This window comes from Nelumbo lutea, chromosome 1 (assembly GCF_056320005.1).
Source record: "Nelumbo lutea isolate HS-2025 chromosome 1, American lotus-T2T, whole genome shotgun sequence".
In the NCBI taxonomy this organism is placed as follows: domain Eukaryota; kingdom Viridiplantae; phylum Streptophyta; class Magnoliopsida; order Proteales; family Nelumbonaceae; genus Nelumbo; species Nelumbo lutea.
The window spans coordinates 153,250,591-153,271,986 of NC_142684.1; the positions used below are offsets into that span (position 1 = coordinate 153,250,591).

At 38.7% G+C, this 21,396-nt stretch overlaps 1 protein-coding gene and 1 pseudogene across 1 annotated transcript; one reads left to right on the forward strand and one right to left on the reverse strand.

The window, feature by feature from the left end:
* The first annotated feature begins 5,067 nt into the window (after positions 1-5,067).
* On the forward strand, positions 5,068-7,816 carry LOC148878470 (CASP-like protein 2B1). The gene is made up of 3 exons (XM_088955170.1): positions 5,068-5,967; positions 6,238-6,370; positions 7,293-7,816. Exons 1-3 carry the CDS (start codon positions 5,738-5,740, stop codon positions 7,542-7,544), a joined length of 615 nt encoding a protein of 204 aa, XP_088811296.1. The 5' UTR covers positions 5,068-5,737; the 3' UTR covers positions 7,545-7,816.
* An 834-nt stretch (positions 7,817-8,650) lies between these two features.
* On the reverse strand, positions 8,651-10,171 carry LOC148878471 (uncharacterized; annotated as a pseudogene).
* Positions 10,172-21,396: the final 11,225 nt, after the last annotated feature.

Here is a 21,396-nt window from a genome sequence, read left to right on the forward strand (position 1 = left end):
AGCAAAGGTTGCACCCACCATAGGAGGGAGTGGGGCATTCACCAGTGCTATGACCCGAGGCACGTTCAGTGTTGGAACCCCATCTATAGAGAGAGGCACAATGAACTGTCCGATACACATGGATGGGACCTGAGGTTGCCCTCCGGAGACGTTCATGGATGCTTTTTAAGGAAATAGGCTTCTTGTACCGATTCCCACAGACAACGCCAAATGATGTTGCACAATCTGGCTGCTCCCAACTGGAGGTGATCTGGCTTCCAGTAGACAACAGACACAATTAATGTACAAAAAGCGAATAAGAGAACCCGGGGGTGCTTATTTGGTGAGGTTGCTCTAATACTTAAGTCAGTACTTGGTTGCGAGCTGATAAGAGCTTAGAATGCAAGAGAGCTAGTGAGCAGAGATTACATGTACCTTTCACCCCCGGGGGGGTGGAGCCTTTATATAGTGGAGTCCTCACGGGATTTGCGGAGTGGTTCCGGGATCCTCATTACGATGAGGTCCGTTTCCTAGTTGATCAGGGATAACGCTGCCAGTAGATAAGATTTATCGCTTCCGCTTGAATTGGATGGGGGAGATAGTGCTAGCTGTTACGAGCCGTGATCCCGTAAGGCGTGGAATCTGGTGGCGAGATCTTCGGAGTTGCCATGCAGTGGTCGGTCAATATTATCCGAGCTAGTGCCCTTGGGATCCGACCTGGTACGAATGCCGAAGTGCCTTGGGACCAAGGTGGTCCTGATGCGATCGGGCCCCGAGGTGAACTTGTCCCAATGTAGATTTGCCACGAGGTGGCTTGGTTATCCGAGCTCGATTCGTTGCAGACTTGGTGTATCAGACTGATTTATTATCCTGCTGGTTAGGTCGTGTCCACGTATCCCCTATTACTAGGTCGGGCCAAATCACCCTATATCACCACCTTTAAATCTTTTGAAAATATTATTGATCATGGCCAAACGATGGATCATAATTCATATAGCCGGATTCTGTATAGTTGAGATAAGGCTTAACTGAATCGGGTTGTTTACTATTTATCAGAATGGAAATCCCCTAGAATTAAAACGGGAATTGCCTATTCCTAACATCTGTTTGGTTGAAATAGGAATCGTAGCTGGATCCCAATCATTGCTATTGGGTTCATTTGGAGCTAGAATCGAAATTAATAAAAAGTTTTCAATTTTATACTAGTTTTTTATTATTTAATTATTGTTTTACTAATATTTTATTATTAGTTTATTATATTTAAATATTAATATATTAATATATTATTAATTTTTATAAATATTTTATTATTATTATGCTTTATGTTTTCAGAAAATTATTAGTTTATTATATTTAAATATTAATATATTAATATATTATTAATTTTTATAAATATTTTATTATTATTATGCTTTATGTTTTTTGTCAGAAAATTTTTACTTTCTCAGAAACTCTAGAATAAGAATCTCATTATGCCAATAATGGAAATTAGAACCTAATTCCAACTAAACAAATAGTTGGAATTGAAATGAACCTTTCCGATTCCAATTTTAGATATCTAATCAGGGGACCAAACAGACCCTTAGAACTTCCAGATTTTTGTTGTTCTAACTTCTAACGGTTTCATTTCCATTTAATTTTGTTTGGTAAAGCATTTTCTTTTTGTGATCTGTTGGTTTCATACCTCGTATTAAAAGGTATTGGGTATTCCGGTCCCATCATAATAAATTTGTAAGAGAGAAACAACAAAGACGGTGGAGATGTACCTCCCAACATAAAAACTCCGTTACGCACCCCACCTCCCCAGCTAAAAAAAATGGAAAAGAAAAGATGGACTGACAACAGCAGGCCTTTTATGTTTCAGTTTAACGATGCTAGGTTCAGACTTCAGACTAGGTTTGTGTTTGTTTGAATCACCCCTCCATTGTTTGGTCTTCATGGAGCGCGTCTCGTGCCAGCCTTACACTGCATCGTAGCCATGCATTAAGGACACCTATCGGGCTTCATGAAAAAATACTTCCAATTCATAAATCACACCTCACACGGGCCTCACAGTTTCATTTCACCCTGTATTAGGAATATCTCGGATCTTTTATATTGTTATTTATGGGGAGATGTTCCCAATATATGATGGGATGGGACTGTGAGATCCGTGTGAGATGTGCTCTGTGAGGAATACATCTTAGTTTACAATGTACTATGAGATTGATTGGTGTGATGCGTGCTCTGTGAGGGGTAAATCCAAATTAGTTTTAATGAATTTAAGTAAATGATCCCATTTGCCAACCTTGCCGATGATCCTTTACCTGGAAAGGAATCTGGATTTATTTCTCATAAAGCCCACTTCATATAGTTGCATCAATCTCACAGGAGTTGACATCAGCCCCCCACAACGTCTTACAGCACATCCTCATCTTGGCCGTGTATTGAGAACATTTCCAAATAATAATACAATTATACAAGAAATGATGAGACATTATAGTGAAGTGTTCCCAATACATGACTGGGATGTGTGGTGGGACTTTGTGAGACACCCCCTTGTAGGGGGGCTGATGTAAACTCACCTCATAATGCTTTCAAGCAATGCATTGAGAATATCTTCCTTGATTTTATTATTCATAGGAAAATGTTTTCAATACAGAGCAATGATGTATTGTGAGGTTGGTAAGGAGTACTCTCTATGAGTAGTAAATCTGATTTTGCTGAAGTGGCAATTCAGCATCACTCCGAAAGAGGTGTAGGATAATCTATGAAATTTCTGCAGTAAGATGAATGAGCCTCACCTAGGTCTTGCCCTGTCTGTCCTCGTTGCTGTAGTGACCACTAATCTTCATGCAGAGGAGATGCCGTAGTGACCACTAATCTTCTGCTAGCGGTACAAAGGAATATCCTTTGTGAGGTGAAGTGGGGGCCTCACATGATCAGCTAGTTTATAAGTTTTGTTTGGAGAAAAATCAGAACCCTAATTCACGGATAAGTCCAATAATATAAACATTAAAAATGGTAATAACTCACATTTTATGCACCAATGCCTATCCATAAATTAGCATTAATTCTAAGTTGGCGCCCTTCCATATATAAATGGCTTATTCAGAAATCAGAATGCTTGAAAGCAATTTAAACCAACTTAATTGATCGAATATTCAGCTCAACCTTCGCAAAGGGGCCCATATTCAGTTAAACATTGCTTAAACTGCTCACATCTTGGCTAAAATGTGTATTTAACGAGCAATTGTATTTGTATAGTTGCCACTGATTAAATGAATGAAACGAATCAGCCCAAGCAACCAAGGCATGAGGGCGCTTTGAAAGAAAAAGAAATGGCAGAGAATGACGTTACAAGTTACAACCTTATTACAACAAATAAAAGCAAGCAAAGCAATAGGAGTAAATGACATGTGTTTGCTCATGCAAGTGTTAAGTTTAATAAATCTCCGTCTAAAACCTTTCTCACACAATGATTTATCAACTTTTGAAATTAACAATATATATTTGACCTGACCAAATGAAGTACGGTGAAACGTATATTGGCACTCAGGCATGGGACAATTTGTCTCCCACATGTCCTCTCATCTTGTAATACGTGTTTGGACTGAGCATTTATTCATTAAACGTTTATAGTGATTTGTTTGTAAAATAGAGAAGATTAATAATGAACCCGTTTACTGATATTGCGTTATTAACAGTAACTATTTACCATTGGGAATCATTAACGATCGGTACACATATAAATTAAGACTTGCAGGTCTCTATGTATACGCATCGGCATAAGGAGGGAACTGTTGAAGTGGCACCTATGTGCCAGTTTTTATTCAACAAATACCCACGATTTCAAATACATGCATTGTTTCTTACATATCCTAAATGGCTAAACTTAAACTGACTCTTGAAGAAAGAAATCCACTAAATCTTGACACCCTATGTTGATTACCAAATAGAAGTTCTTATGGATATTTTTGTCTTTCATGAAAAATCATGAGATAAAAATGGTACCAGTCCCAACTCCCATTTAGGCCTCATTTGTTTGTAACAGTGCAATTTAACTGGGTAAAGAAATACTTACTTAGGTAAATGCACTCACCTAGGTTTTTTTGATTTTTAGAATTCACGGGTAAATAATAAAATAACATTTCTATCCACCAAAAATAACTATTAAAATGGGTAAAATGATCTCATTACTAGAAACTTATCCACATGAGAGATGATTAAGTTTTACTCAAGAAAGTAATTTACTATGGGGCTCATTGCTTAATGCAAAAATAATATAAGTTGGTGAGTGGAAAAAAGTCATGCGTATTATCAACATGCCTTAGAGTTAGCACTACCCAAAGTAACTATAGTTGAAAAGTTGAAACTGATTAGACATATTAAGCCCCGTTTGGAAGTGTTTATTGGGTAAATAAGTGTTTATCTTTAATAAATGCTTAATGGGTGTTTGTTGAAAAAGCAATTCTTTTAAATGCAATGCTATGGGTAAATAAGTGTTTATCTTTAATAAATGCTTAATGGGTGTTTGATGAAAAAGCAATTCTTTTAAATGCAATGCTATAGGTATTTTGAAATTACCTGACAGGCCAAAATGAGCCAAAAAGCGCAATAAGCACATTTTCAGAAAGTGATTAAAAAGTCAGAATTTTTTAATTTATTCAAAATAAACTTATTTTCTGAAAAAAAAAAACACTTATTTGGGCTTATTTCGTGAATGCATATGATTGCTTATATGTGTAATCCTGCCCTAAAATAAGAACTTATTAAAAATAAGTACTCCCAAACGGGTGCTAAATAATGTTAAATATGCAGATAAAAAGGAGTGCACTGTCAAATTAATGAGAAAGGGGTGGCTTCAAATTTCTCAATAAAAACAAAGATTTGTCCATCATCATGATAATATAGAACAATAGAAATGTTGCTGTCAACCTCGAATGATGGCCGGTGGCATCTCATCATCGTGACCTCGAAGAGTAATAATTTCAGTGTGAAAGTGCCAAAATGGTCATCAACCAGACAACTAGTTGGTAGTAATCAAATCAGAGTGACATGTGGTCTCCAACCTTAGACCTAGCTACCATGCCATGGTGGACCCTCACTACCCAAAATCACTTTTGAAACATCACACTCACCTTGGCCAATGGCCACCGCATCACTAGCCCTGCACTCTCGCCATTTTTTCCCTCCCTCCCTCTATCTTGTATTCTTTATCTCCTTATTACCCACCAAAACAAACACACCTCCTTGATATATATGTAGAATGGCTCAGACAGATGATAATGAGTCATCATAAATTCCACCACCCATCCTGCAACGGGAATTCAATTCACCCCCCGTTCTCACCCTCTTTGGGATTTGCGAAGTGCAAACCCAAGGAACTGCAACTCTCATCTCTCTGGAAGAAAACGAAAAAGAAAAAGAAAAAGCTCCCAATCTCTTGCTGTAGACTGTCTGCCTGTGCTCTTTAAATGTACATGCAGATTCGAGATTTGGTCTCCAACATTATAAAATGCCCAGAAAACAGTAGGGTGAGGAGGTGCCCGTCACACATTCCAATAGCCCCTGACGCCCTGCTCTTGAGGCTTAAGCGTTTCTAGAGCCAAGCAGTTTAGGCAATTCGCAGGTGCTGAGTCCTTTGTCAGAAAAAAAATTGTTTTTTGGTTTGTCTACAAATCTTTTGGGTGTGTGTGGGCTGCCTGTGCGATCGATTTCGTGTTTTTTGATTCCTCATTCTGGGTGTTCTTGGAGAGTCTCCGGTTGGTTTGCAAAGATGAGCTCTGTTGATGGTGTTGGGGTTAGCCCCGGAAACGTTCCAGTATACCATGGGGATAATTTGAAGGCGATGATGGACAGAAGGGTGAGACTTGCAGAGATGGTTTTAAGATGTCTGATATGTGGACTAGGTGTTGTTGCAGCTGTTCTTATTGGATCTGATACACAGGTCAGGGAGTTCTTTACAATTCGAAAGAAAGCAAAGTTCACAGACATGAAAGCTCTTGTGTATGTTGTTCCCCCTCTCTCTCTCTCTCTCTCTCTCTCTGCTTTTGGTAAATTTGTTTGGTTGGTTGTAAGTCTTGCTGATTAGCACAAAGAATCAAATGGGTGGTTTAGTGATTATTTTATCAGTGTGTCGGTAATTCCTACCAAGAAAAAGGAAACCTGAAGCCCCAAAAGAAAAATCTCTTACATATTTATGTCAATTACTTAATAGGGTGGAAGAAATTTACAGTTATATATGATGATTCTATTCTTTTTCTTGGACTGTAACAGGCTTTTAGTGGTAGCTAATGGGATTGCTGCTGGTTATTCCCTCATCCAAGGGCTGCGTTGTGGGCTAAGTATGATAAAGGGTAGTGTGCTCTTCAACAAGCCGTTAGCTTGGGCCATTTTCTCTGGCGATCAGGTAGTAATCACAATCACCACCATATTGCTGCTTTCTGTTTATATATGCTTTACTCTGGCAGTCCAACAATCCCACCACTCTTGTGACTTTTACCGCGGCCATGTCCGAATCTGATACATGCATGCAAAGTTCCTGGGTCTCTGTCATTCTGTGGTTGAGATCCGATGTCTGCCCTTCTCCCGCAACCATATTTACTATCTAGCGAGCTTGGAGTTACGATCAGTTTGGACTGGACTTAGGAGTTTGGACCACACGGAGGATCTCTATTTATTACAATTTATGGGCGAATTCGTGCTAGCTCTGGTTCTCTGGATTTCCTTTGGAGCCCCGGCCCTTGTAGGCAGATTTGGATACTAGAACCGACCCCATTCATGGACTCGATCCGTTTTATAGGGATTCCAGAGAGAGAGAGAGAGATTTCGTACGATAGGACATAGGACAGCGATATTCATTTAATGTCGTGATGGCATCCAGTCAGTGCATTGACTGAATCCGGTTTCTCGTCGAGGAGAGAGAGAGAGAGAGAGAGATTTCGTTCGAACGGGCTTTGCACTGAGTAATCAGTGTGAGTATGAGCAGAGAAGATTCCATTACAGTCGTTAATTCGTTATCGTACACGCACAGGGACATTCTCGGTGGTAAATTCCAAAGAAAAACCGTGTCTCTAAAATACCTAATCCGTGTACGATTTATAATAGAGGAATTTCCTCAACTTTCTGTATCTCTCTTATTTTCTATCGAACCAAACAGACAGGAAACAGGAAACTAGAGTAGAGGGTATCTTGGTAACCAGTGTGACAGTTTCCTGTTGTCTGTTGTAGGAATTAGGATGAGACGGCTTTGACATGGGCAGGGCCAATGAAGGTATGATTGAGAAGCAAACCCATAAATGGATCTAACCGTATGATTTTGAAACATGCAGGTGATGGCTTATTTGTTGATGGCTTCTCTGGCAGCAGCCGCACAATCGTCTGTAATAGCTCGGTTGGGCCAACCGGAGTTCCAATGGATGAAGGTTTGCAGTCTGTATGAGAAGTTCTGCACCCAAGCAGGGGAGGGAATGGCGAGTGCGCTTGTAGTTAGTCTTGGTATGATAACGCTCTCTTGTATATCAGCCTTCAACCTCTTCCGCTTGTATGGAGGTAACAAAGCTAAAAGCAGTGGGAGATGGTAGGTCATAGGTGGGGGGTATGTGGTTCCCAAATCCACCACCTTTCCATCATCTGGCTCTACTCAACACTCAATACCATACCTTCAATTTCAAAGGAGTAAGAACTGGTGTAAGTTTGGTTGCTTTTATTGTACCTGGAAATGGGCTTTGTCAATTGTATTTGTAGCCTTGCTTTCTTTCCAAATTTAACGACATCACAGTTGTATTTGGTGATGAATGTAAGAGTTCTGAGTTCGCTCACCAAAAACAAAAACCATCCAGCTTTTCTCAATTAATCCCTTGTTCATAAGCTTTTTCCCCTTCTTTTCTCTTTGTTTTGGAGTTGCTGAAACCTCTTCTTGTTTTTCTAATGAAAAAACAATTATACCATGAAAAAAAGCCATGGGGATCGATAAATTAAGCAATATGGGTAGTTAGTTCGGCATTGCTCATATTGGAAAGGTGTCCTTGAACAATTTCATGGAATGAACTCGTTTCCGTTGATTCTTAAATCTTAACAGGAACCAAATCCATGACCAGTTAGCAATTTAATCCGGCTAGTAACTTTGGAATGCACTTAACTAATAAAGCTAGCAATCGGTAAATAAAACTCTACAACTGAGTGGTAAGCATACCGATTCATTTAGGCTTACTGCTGGGCTAAAGCATTGTGCTTCAGTTCATTTCTCGCACTCTTCCTCCTCCAGTGTTCTTCGACGCATGGTTGCTATCATGTGATGGAGCATATTCTTGGTGTAGTAGACTGGATGGTTGTTCATAAACCAAACCCTGTTAAGAACACTGTTATACAAATCGGCCATTTACTGTTAATCTTCAACTACACCACAACGAGCATTTAGGTACTGTAACAATCAGTAAAGGCGACAATCTCTTTTTGGTTGAGGAAGCAGTCAAATAGATTCCCAATGTGACTATTATGGAAGATTAACTACTTGCACCATACTAAATCATCTGGGGTACAAGTTGTGTATCAAATTCTGATCCGAGTTGTTATCTAATCTCTGAAAATTAACTGAATAATTGTATCTTTTGTACATTTACATTCCAACTATCTGATCAATGTTACAAATGGGATGATAACCCTGGCAAGCTATCATGAATGAAGAAGCTCATCGATGAGTTGCTGCTGGGTCAAGATCCCAATATCCCTCTGGCAAGTTGCTGATTTCTTTTAGTGACCATGACGGTACCTGGTGCGAAAATCGTAACATCTCTCTCCTAGGAATCCATCTTATTGCTTTGCTATCCATATTGTTTTGATATACTGTCTTGAATTAATCCTTCCAGCTTAGCAAGGGGGCTAACACATACCATCTCAGAGTGGTGCCTCACTTCAGCAGGGGTACTTCTATTCCAGTCTGGTGACAAATGCCGGTACACAGCCCAAATGTCCCCTCTTTTCGGAAAAACCCTGATGCATCCTCCCCTGCCAGCTTTCATTCCATAAAGAGCATGAGAGAAAATGTTGACTTGATCAATGACATCCGAGTTCCATGCCCTGAAATTTCCACAGGATTTCGTGAACCCAGAATCAATCCAATTTACTGACCCAAATTCGCTGTCACTTATAGAGTTCAAGTAGCTTATTTGAATCTTGAATGGTTTTACAGAGATAACTTGGCGGATCAGGCAGTACAGGCGAGGTATACCATCTTCCTCATCATACATAGCCCATATTTGTTTTGGGTTGAAGCAGTCTTCTGATCTACCCTTATCAAAATCATGGAAGTCTGAATCAGGGACAGATATTGAGATTGACCCATGCCCATTTGACACTGATTTATTAACAGAAGTTCCTGTGAAAAATATGGTATTGGTTGGAAGATATGTTATGCCACTGAACCCATGATTTCCATGCACATTTTCTGGAACAAATGACCAAGAATAGAGAGGGATAGAACCACCTGCGGGGGCTTTCCCTGTTTCTACAGCAACAAAAGTTTTCTGGCAGTTCTTACAGGAGAGTCTGTCGTTGATTACATACTTCCGGAGATACTCATATTGTACCTTGCATGAAGTACAAACAGTCCAGAAAGTTTCAGAGTTGGGTTGGTTATGAACCGAGCTCTTGGAACAGTTGCTTGAGCCATTACTTACGGGGTTAACTGTGGGGGAGTTTGTCTGGATGACATTTGCTGAGGACGGTTTACTTCTTCCTATATCATAAGAAGATCTTTTAACACTATCTGATAAGAGAGTCCATGCTTCAGAAACAAGTTTGAATTCTCCGTCAGCTCCTACAGTTTTATTCTCATCGGGGTGAAGTATCAGCTCCAGTTTCCTGTACTGTTTCTTAATTGCATCATCGTCGGTCAGTGGACTCAATCCAAGAACTGCATAGAAATAAATTTCCGCATTGATCTGAACCTCCGAAGCAACATAAACGTCAAATGTAGCCAGCATTTGAGAGACGCCATCCAATTCAGGGTACAAACTATTAGGAGAATTCCGGTTGAAGCAAGTTGCAGTGAGCAAGTTGCGATGAGTTTTACTCTCGCAATGAAGATTGTTATAAAGTCGGTTACGAATCTGTTTTGGTAAAAGCCACGTCAGCCTCCTTTGGCTCCTTGTTATAAATGCATATATATTTGATAAGTTTAAGGAAGGATATATAACCTTTTCTTCGCCATTGTCCTATTGCCAGTTTATAACTGGAAACACTGTGTTCACCGTCACTAATCAGATCTCCTCTTTCAGTGATCAGAATTCACCTATCTACTTCCATCCTTCTGACAGCCCTAATATAATGCTTGTCTCTTGTATGCTAAATGGAGACAATTATATGACTTGAAGAAGAGTTATGACTAATGCTCTTAGCACCAAGAACAAGACTGGCTTCGTGAATGGAATGATTCAGAAGTTAGATCTGGCGAATTAGGCAAAGTTGCTCACCTGGTTGAAATGTAACTCCATGGTGGTGTTATGGATTTTCAATGCTTTAGCCAAAGGCCTCCATAAAAGCGTATCCTATGCTAAAAATGCCCAAGAAATGTGGAAAGATTTGGAAGAAAGGTTCTCATAAAGAAATTCACCAAGAATCTTTCATCTCGAGCAAGAACTCATGTTGCTCAGGCAAGAAAATCTCTCTATCTCTGTTTACTTCTCAAAACTCAAGGCAATTTGGGATGAATTATCAGCCTACATTGCTGGACCATTATGTACTTGCGGACCATGTACTTGTGGAGTCTAGAAAAATTTTGTTACAGAACGGGAAAAAGATAAAGTGTATCAATTCTTGCTAAGCCTGAATGAAAATACCAATAATAGGAGAGAGAGCAAAGAACCATACTCGAAAAGGCAATTTTCAGTGTACTTAAAAACATATAAAATTTGGCCATTAAGCAAGCTTAATGCTAAAACAACAACATCTCCCACTAATGTTGGAAGTTCTCCCACTATTTAGGAGAGTGGGACAATTACAAAAGAGATGTTAGGAGACATACTCTTAATTAAACGTTAAAGCCTTAAACGAAAAGAAAATAAATAAAAGTAGGGCAAGGGCCCTGAACCTATGCATGCAGCACAACACAACACGATACGGCGCAGCAAGGTGGGTGGGCATGCATGTGTTAGGCCAACCCATCCCGGCTTGATGCATGCGTTGGTGTGATGGCCTAGGTGTACTCTCCCCACATGCTTCAGAGACATAACCCAAAAGCACAAGGTATAAGATAAACCCAAGAAGAGTTGGGCATATTGATATTTTAATCCTTGTCTCCATCATGACCATGGCATGAATTTAAAAAGACTCTAAGGTAGTCTCTCTAATTGAAGTGACTACTTATCATACAAGAGGAATTTACTTCTCTAAAATTCTCAATCAAATGACTTGCTCTTTATAATGGAGTGAGAGTTTCCATTTACTTGCTTACTTGATCCTTGAGCTTCTTGATGCCTCAAGGTTCCTTAAGATTCCCTATTTATAGGTGTGGGGAGGCTAAAACTTCTAAAAAAGCTTAAATTCTAACTTGGACATGAGTATGTCAAGGTTCAAGAGTCCTAGGAGTGTTTATCTCTTGAATGCATGAAATTTATCTCTAAAATTTGAAGTTTGGGAGTTTTAATGCACTTGTGTAATTGCTCTAGATCCATTTTAAACAATCTAAAGGCTCCCCTGAATTTAAGACACATGTATGAGAGATATTCATAATGTGAGATATTCATAATGTGTAGATGGATTCCATGGAGGGGTGGAGCAAAATTATTGGGTGGTGGGTGCTTCCCCCCCCCCCCCCCCCCCCAACCTACACATTATGAATACCATAATAGGAGTAATCCATCCTATATAGCCACAACCTGGTTAGGTTACTTCTAATTTTTCCAAGAAAGTTTTATTGAGTGGGGGTAGAGTCATATTAATTCTTGATCTCAATCCTAACCCAGTTTGATTTGTTGGAACCTTAATTTTAAATTTAACATAACCCATTATTTTTTCATGTATCAATCTAATTTATTGTTTGGATTGGATTTTCATGTTGGACTTGGATTGGAATGACACATTTACTTTATTTTTTAGGATCAGATTGGACAATGCCTCAATCTTAACCTAATCGGAAGTTAACTAGGATTTATTAACAGAACAAGAGAGAGATTTTGAATGATGATCGAATTAATCTATTTGACTCTTTCTTCTTATTTATATAGATTACAAAGATGAGATATACGAGGATGATTCCTATCTAATCTAGGATAGGGTTAGATGTAATCCTATTTAGGACAAGACTTATCTTATTAGGATAAGAGTTATCCTTTACAAAGATAATTAGTACATATGTAATCATATTTAGGATAAGACTTATCTTACTAGGATAAGAGTTATCCTTTACAAAGATAATTAGTACAACATTAGAAGGACTATGATACAAAAGGAGTTTAGGACTCCTGGATACATGCATGGATCATGCACGTATCATTATCACTTACTCCCCCTTTAAGTGTAGCCGGGGGGGAAACGGTGAGCTTGCTGTGAAGAAGTGCAAATTGAGGTAAACCAAGAGGCTTTGTGAGAATATTTGCTAATTGGTCATCTAAGGGAATGAACCGAACATCAAGGAACTTGGTTGTGACTTTTTCCCGAATAAAGTGAATATCCAACTCAATGTGTTTAGATCGAGTGTAGTGCACGATTAGTAGCAAGAAATTTAGCTCCAACGTTGTCACACCATACCAGAGGAGGTGCAGAGAGGGAGATACCTAATTCTTGTAGAAGCATACAAAGCCATAGAACTTCAGCAGCCGTAGAAGCCAAACTACAATATTCTGATTCAGTACTAGATCATGCCATAGTCGATTGCTTTTTAGAACTCCAAGAAATTAGATTAGGGCCAAAGAACACACAATAACCACTCAGAGAGTGGCGATCCATGAGACAACTTCCCCATTCAGCATAAGAGTAAGCAACAAGAGAGAATGTACGACATGGTTGAAGAAGCATACCATAAGTAATTGTACCTTTTAGGTATCGAAGAATTCTTTTTGCAATGACCCATTGGATAGTAGTGAGAATTTGCATGAGTTGATAAACTTTGTTTACTGCAAATGCAATTTTCAGACGAGTAATAATAACATTTTGGAGAGCATCTACAATACTGTGATAGAATGTGGGATCAATGAGATTCTCTCCTTCTGAATTTGTGAGTCGAGTGGAAGTAGGCATAGGAGTTGAGAGGTTTTGCATCATGAAGTTGAGCGCGATGGAGAAGATCATCAATATACTTGTGCTGAGATAGATGAAAACCAATTGATGATTTGTGAAGTTCAATGCCAAGAAAATAATGTACGGGGACTAGATCTCAAAGAGAAAACTAAGAAGCAAGATACTGAGTCAGAGAGCTAATGGCTGAGGAAGAGGATCCTATGACAATGATATCATCAATATAAACAAGAACTAAAACAATGCCAAAGCGAGATATAAATAGGGAGGCATCGGCTCTGGATTCGAGTAACCTTAGGGACAAAAGTGAATCACACAGCCGTATAAACCATGCACTTAGGGCTTGTTTCAAGTCATATAAGGATCGGTGGAGACGACAAATATGAGTTGGAAATCTGGGGTCAACAAATCCAACCGGTTGCTTCGTATATATTTCTTTTGAAATATTGCCATGTAAGAAGGCATTGCTAACATCCAACTGTCAAACATCCCAATTGAAAGAAACTGCAAGGGATAAAACTATACGAATAGTAGCCGGTTTAACCACAAGACTGAATGTTTCATCATAATCAAGGCCAGCTTCTTGAAAGTAGCCTTTTGCAACAAAATGGGCTTTAAAGTGTTCAACTGAACCATCAAGTTTGTGTTTGATTTTAAAAACCCATTTGTTCCCAATAATATTTTTATTAGTTGGAGGCGGAACGAGGATCCATGTGTTATTTTGAAGGAAAAGCCCGATACTCATCAATCATAGCAAAGACCCAACGGGGATCCTTATGAACATGAGAATAACATGTTGGTTCTGATTCCGGAAGAGGACTAGCAAGTAGAGCATACCTTGGATTTGGTTTGAAGATTCCATGTCGAGCCTAAGTGGTCAAAGGATGCAAAGAAGTGGAAGACAACAAGACTGAGGCAATGGATTCAGCACTGGATTGTGGTTGTGCATCACACTGCGATGAAAACAGAGAGGAAGAAACTTCACCTGGAAAAACCGATTCAGGAGAACTAACAAGGGGAGGAGCCCCAACTATAAGAAGCAAAGGAGATGATGTGGCTGGTGCATCATCAGTGGAAGCAATAAACGGAAAGCAATCCTCATTAAAAATAACATTGCAAGAGATAAAGATTTGTCCCGTAGAGCGATGTAAGCAAACATACCCCTTTGAGAATTGGAATACCTAAGAAATACACATGAAAGAGAAAAGGGTTGTAACTTGTGCTTATTATATGGTTAAATGTGTGGAAAACATTCGCACCCAAAGGCACGGAACTTGAGGTAGTCTGGGGGTGACAAAATACATTTTCAAACGGAGAGCATGATCCAAGCACCAAAGTAGGGAGCCGATTAATGAGATAAACTATAGTGGAGAAAGACTCAAACCAATATTTTGGAGGAATCACATCATGAGTCATAAGTGCAAGACCCGTTTCAACAACATGTCGATGTTTGCGTTTGGCATGACCATTTTGCGCTTGAGTGTGTAGACATGATATTCGGTGAGAAATACCAACATAGTTGAAATAGCTTTCAAAGGTCTTGAATTCAGAACCACCATCACATTGAAAGTATTTAATTTTAGTATCAAAAAGTAATTCAACATTGGCTTTAAATTTCAAGAATGTATGGAAAGATTCAGATTTGTAAATAAGTGGAAATATCCAACTATAGCAACTAAAATCATCAACAAAAAGAATGAAATAACGGTATTCAGAAGAAGCAGATGTCACTGGAGAGGGTCCCCATAAATCACAGTGAATCAGTTCTAAAGGGGAGTTACTAATAGCATGATTCTGGGAAAAGGGAAGTACATGGCTTTTAGCTACTGAGCAAGCTAAAAAAAAAGTTAAATCAGTACTAGAAACAACAGATAAATGTTGAGAAGATATAAGTTGTCGAGCCACTCTAGGAGTAGGGTGACCCAATCGATGGTGCCAAATCTCAGGGCTGGCACGAGTACCCACAAGTGCAGCAGGAGAAGAAGCCATAAGTGATAACTTGATTGGAAGATGAAGCTAATAGAGACCACCCCTATTTGGCCCTTAAAGAAATATCATCCCGGTGCATTGATCCTTCATAAAGAATTCATGAGGATGAAATTCAAAATAAACATTATTATCAACAGAAAACCAAGCCACAAATAATAGATTGAAGGAAATCCGGGGAACATGAAGAATATTATTCATAACCAATGATCTAGAAGATAAAGCAGAAACAGTAGAAGAGATAGAATGAGCAATTGGCAAACTTGAACTGTCGCCAATGGAGATGCGATCAGAACCATCTTAGTCAGAGTGTATTTGAAGTTTATTGAGATCCAAAGTAAGATGGTATGTTGCACTAGAATTAGGAAACCAAATATCTGTATTCGGCTTGTCACAACCTGACGTAATCGTAAATGCTAAAGGTTGTGGACGTTTAGGGTTCTTTAGACTATCAATATATGTAAGAAGTTTCTAGCAATACCTGACAGAGTGATTTCGTACTCCACAATTATTATTGTATTTTGAGGGTTAGGGAGATTCATTACCTGTTTATGGTAGATCAAGTCGGTTATATTTTGATTGAGTCTTGGAATCCTTGTTTTTGGAAGCAAGGTTCGCTGGATGAGAGCTAGTCTGTGTAGATGAGGTTACCGAATGAAGCAAACGATTCTCATGCGTTAGAAGCATACCTTGTAAGCTGGAAAAAGATAGCTCATCTATTCGGGTGATGATTGTCGTAGACAAAGCATCATAGTCTGGACCAAGACCATTGAGAATATGATGAATTAATTGCGAGTTTGTCATTGGTTCATCGATTGTAGCTAGCTTATCACTAAAAATTTTGAGTATTTAAAGATAATCAGTCATGGAGAGATCACTTTTCCATAACACTCCAAGTTCATTCCTTAGACCAACAACACTAGTTGTTCCTCGAGAAGAGTAAAGATTCTCAGGAGTTACCCAAACTTCTTTGCTTGTTTTGCTTCCTACGACTTGTGCAAGTGCTGTTTTTGTCAAAAAGGATAATAGTCAGTTGAAGATGTAACAATCCTGCTTGACCCATTGTGTATAGGGTTCTGTCATCGAAGTGGAAGATCTTGAAGTGGTTGTAGTCACCATAGAATGAGGTGGAGAAGGAGTTGTACCATCGACATGCCCGAGAAGCTCATGGCTCAGAAGAGCGTTCTCAACTTGAAAATGCCATATGATGTAGTTGGATCCATTCAACCGAACTGAAATCAGTTGGGGAATATGATTTCCCAATGCATTGAAGTTTAATTGGTTGATAGAGTTGGTGGACATAGTGGAAGACATGATGAGAATCTTGAATTGATTGCTTATGGCTCTGATACCAAAACAGAACACGAGAGAGAGAGAGAGGGAGAGAGTGAGAGAGTGAGAGATTTTGAATAATGATCGAATTAATCTATTTGACTCTTTCTTCTTATTTATACAGATTACAAAGATGAGATATACAAGGATGATTCCTATCTAATCTAGGATAGGATTGGATGTAATCCTATTTAGGATAAGACTTATCTTACTAGGATAAGAGTTATCCTTTACAAAAATAATTAGTACAATATTAGAAGGACTAGGATACAAAGGGAGTTTAGGACTCCTGGATATTTTTTAACCCTGACCATAAGAAAAACTTCAAACCAAACTTTTGATTGGACTTTAGAAGAAAATTACTTCCTATAGTATAGAAAATTTCACCCAACCTCCATTTTTCATTCTCCATTCTCCCTCATCTCTAATACCCCCAAAAAAAGACAAAGAAAAAAAGAAAGAAAGAAAATCTTCTTCATCTCTTGACCCCCTGGCTCCACCACTGTTTCCATGTTATTAGAGTTTTTATCCAAGTTTGGTCATTGATTCAGTGGTCAATACTAAGGCTATGTTTGATTTGGTAGAAAATTAGAGAAAAACAAAAAGTTGAGGAAAAGTCTCAAAATGGTGTTTCTCTTTCATTTTCTATCAAACCAAACACAACCCAATATGTCCCACATAATATGGGCTGAGATGGTTCCTTTCAAACACGAACCGGTCTTGTAGGGCGAGCCCAAGTCTCAACCCAACTAATATGGGCTTGACTAAGTTTTTAATTAAAATTTCTGCTATTTAGATATCATGGATTTTGTAATAATTAACATGTGCAATGAGATATTGGTATTTCCTTCTATTTCGGTGAATGCTATTACGTTAGTTGTGTGACGTGGATCATGGGTTGAGCCCAATTAGCATTTTGACTGAGAGCCTCAACTGCTGCGTGGAACGTGGCAATTTAAAGAAGAATGATGCTATCATCAAAGATGAAATAATGGTTACCATCATCTCAGAAAGATTACCACATTACAAAACGATGAGGCCTCGCCTGGAAGTGCGAGTCACTTGTTCTCTTTTTGACCCATCGTCTCAACCTGTCTGTTTCTCTTGCACTAAGTGGGGAATTGGATCCATTGTATGTACACGTTACCCCTTTCTTCGGGTTTTATTAGGAGAATACCAAGTTGACGCAACTTGCTATGAACCTTACTCCTGCGATAAAGTTACAGTTGTGATGAAGTTCACTCTCGGAAGTGAGTTTGTTACCATCCGTGTATATACTTGATTATTTTAATGAAGGAAATTATCTAAAACTCTTTTTTTAGCATTTCTTTTAAATTTATCATAACTTTTCAAAACATCTAAAACTTAACATGTCAGTAAGTTTTTATTTTCCAAAACTCACCTTCCATTAGTGCACCGTTAATGTTTCTTAACAGATGTGTCCACGTCAGTATAAATAATAATTTTTATGACCAAATCACCATTGAATGGCGAGTTAGAGGAAAAGGGTCTTTTTCATTCTTCATTTTCTTTTTTTCTTTTTACATTTTTAGTGTTTTCTTATAATTTCTAATGTTTTTTATAATTTCTGTTTTTTTTACATTTTTTATTTTCTACCATCTATAAAACTTCTTACTTTTTTTTGTTATTTATTTGCAATTTCTGTGCTTTTCTATAAATTTTTATATTTTTTTCTACAATTTTTATTTTCTGATTTTGTTTTTCAATTTCTATAGTTTATAATTTGAAAATAATTTTTTATTTTGTGTGCAATTTCTATAATTTTTTTTTATGTTTTTTGTAATTTTTGTATTTTTATATGTATTTTATATTTGAAAATATTTTTTGAACTTTTTTCTTTTTTTCATGTCTAAATATTAAAATATATGTATATGTTTTATATTTTTCTATGAAGGTTAAAATAGTAATATATTAACAACCATTAGTCTCTTTAATGTCAAGTTAGTGACATGGTGAGTTTTAGACATTTTGAAAAGTTGTGGTGAGTTTAAGAGAAATGTTGAAAAACTCATGGTGAGTTTTTGACAATTCCCCTTTTAATGAAGAATGATTACTTTCCTTCATCAATTCTATGTCTCCGAGTTTTACACGGTATCAAAGCTGAACTCATTAGTGATACCTAGAATTCAATCAGTTTGTGACAGCTCATAGCCCCCTATTAGTTCAGAACTGCTTGAACACACTAGTGACATGGACTTAGTCACTTCGTCAACTTTTGAACCTACTGTTCCTAGCCCTCCAACCTCACATAACCATCACCCACTTCGATCCAAAAGACCTCCACATCTGGCTGACTACATTTGCCTAACACTTCAATCACAAACTAACTCATACAACACCCACCATCCAATCTCCAATTTTTTTAACTATGAGTTTAGATCCCCCTACACAACCTGAGCCTTTTTGTTATGATGAAGTCAACGAACATGACTGTTGGAAACAAGCTATGTCTGCTGAACTAGATGCTCTTGATCGCACCCAGACCTGGACCTTAACTGACCTACCACTGGGAAAGACTCCCATTGGGTGTCGTTGGGTCTACAAAGTCAAGTACAAGTTTGATGGAACTGTTGAGCATTACAAAGCCCGCTTGGTAGCAAAAGGTTATACTCAAATTGAAGGCATTGATTATACAGAGACATATGCCCCAATTGATAAGCTAGTAACTGTACGCTACCTCTTAGCTCTGGCTATAGCTCGGAATTGAGAACTACATCAGATGGGCGTAGACAATGCATTCCTGTATGGTACTCTCCATGAAGAAAATCTACATGGTGCCTCCACCAAGACTCTGGCTTCTTAAGGATCGACGAGTTTGTCACTTGAATAGATCCATTTATGGCCTCAAGCAAGCCTCGCACAATTGGTTTTAAACTCTAGCTCATGCTCTTTGCCAACGAGGCTTCAAGCAATCCATTGTTGATAAAACTCTCTTTACTTCAGTTCAATCAGGCAACATTCTAATGGTACTTGCATATGTTGATGACCTGGTGATTGTCGGAAATGACCCAACCTGCATATCTGCTCTTAAGGACTACCTACGGTAGTGTTTTCCAATCAAGGATCTTGGTGTTCCTCAATATTTTATTAGCATTGAAATCTCTTAGTGTTCTTCTGGCATTTTTCTCAATCAAAGGAAATATACCCTTGACATCCTTCAGAATGCAAGCATGCTAGGATGCAAACCTAGTATGCTTCCCATTGCACAACAACATCATTTGGGATGTGAATCTGGTGAACCAATTACTCAACCCAATCAATACAGACGACTTGTGGGTCGTCTTCTCTATCTCACCATTATAAGATCAGAACTCACTTATTCGGTTCACATTCTAAGTTAGTTTATGAGTGATCCTAAACAACAATATTTGGATGCTGCGATACACATCCTTCGATACCTGAAGGCTACACCTGAGCAAGGTATAATCTCCAATTGCGAGTTTATTATGACTCAGATTGGGCTGGTTGCCCAACCACTCGAAAATCCGTCACCAGTTATCTCACAACCCTAGGACAATCTCCTTTGTCATGGAAGAGCAAGAAGCAAGCAACAGTGGCCCGCTCCTTTACTAAAGCAGAGAACTGCACAATGGCAGCCGCCACCAGCGAACTATTATGGTTGAAGCAAATTTTCTTTGATCTTGGTCTCTTTCATCCACAACCGATGCAGTTATATTGTGACAACAAGGCAACACTCTACATCGCTACCAATCCGGTATTCCATGAACGCACCAAACATATTGAAATAAATTGCCACTTCACACGAGAACATCTTCAGTCCAAAGCTATAACTACTGCTCATCTACCTATATTAGCTCAGCCTGCAGATATCTTTACTAAAGCAGTTGGTCGAGATAGATTTATAGCATTTTTACCTTATGCTCCAACTTGAAGGGGGGGGGGGGGGTATTAGGAGAGTACCAAGTTGACAACCTTACTCCTGCGATAAAGCTACACCTATGATGAAGTTCACTCTCGGGAACGAGTTTGCTACCATCCATTAATTGGTTACAGATTTAGTTACGGATCTGTTTTGCTTGTTCTTTTGTATTTGCCACGTTAGCCTCTTGTAATACATGCTTATATATACTTCATTATTTTAATGAAGGATGATCACTTTTCTTCGGGCCCGATTGTCAACTCTTTTTTAAAAGATCTTCTCCTAGCTCTTACACTCAATAGACACATTGAGTTTTTGGCATAAGATCTAGGCAGCCCGAAGACCTTTTGGCAGACACGCATCTTTCTGTGTATCGTTTCGGGTATTTCCGCACGAGATTAAAACACGAAAGACGCGAGAAGCTTCATTTGGAGCTTTGCGAAATCAGCCCAAATTAGACTTCCTGCATTTTTTCAGCACCCCATCTTTTGACAACAAGATCTTCCACGTGGCAAATGAGAATAGAGTGATTTTCGTTCTTCCCGACTTATAAGCAGCAGAAATACCGCGCGAAAAGACACCGTGTCTCCGAGTTTTACAGGTTTTGGTTTACCTCCTGCCCTATTGACATTCTGGATTTGCTACGCACAAGAAACGTAGGGCCCTCCTCAGCACCAATAAAACAAGGACAGATCAGCAATGGAAAAAATTCAAATATCACGTCTGGCGTGCCCTGTTTCGTTGGGGTCAGTGGTCTTGGCAGATATGAACGTTGAATGGGGAAGGTTCGTCTACATTCTAGTATTCTACAATACTGGGAGTGGGAGATAACATGAATCCAACTCCAACCATTCCATCCAATTGTTCCCCCAACACTTGTAGGGTTGTAAATGAGTTCAAATCGAGTGGTTGACGCTATACTGGCCATCTGATTTTGTGAGCCCCACCCCACTTATGTACATGGTGATCTTTTCCTAACAAAT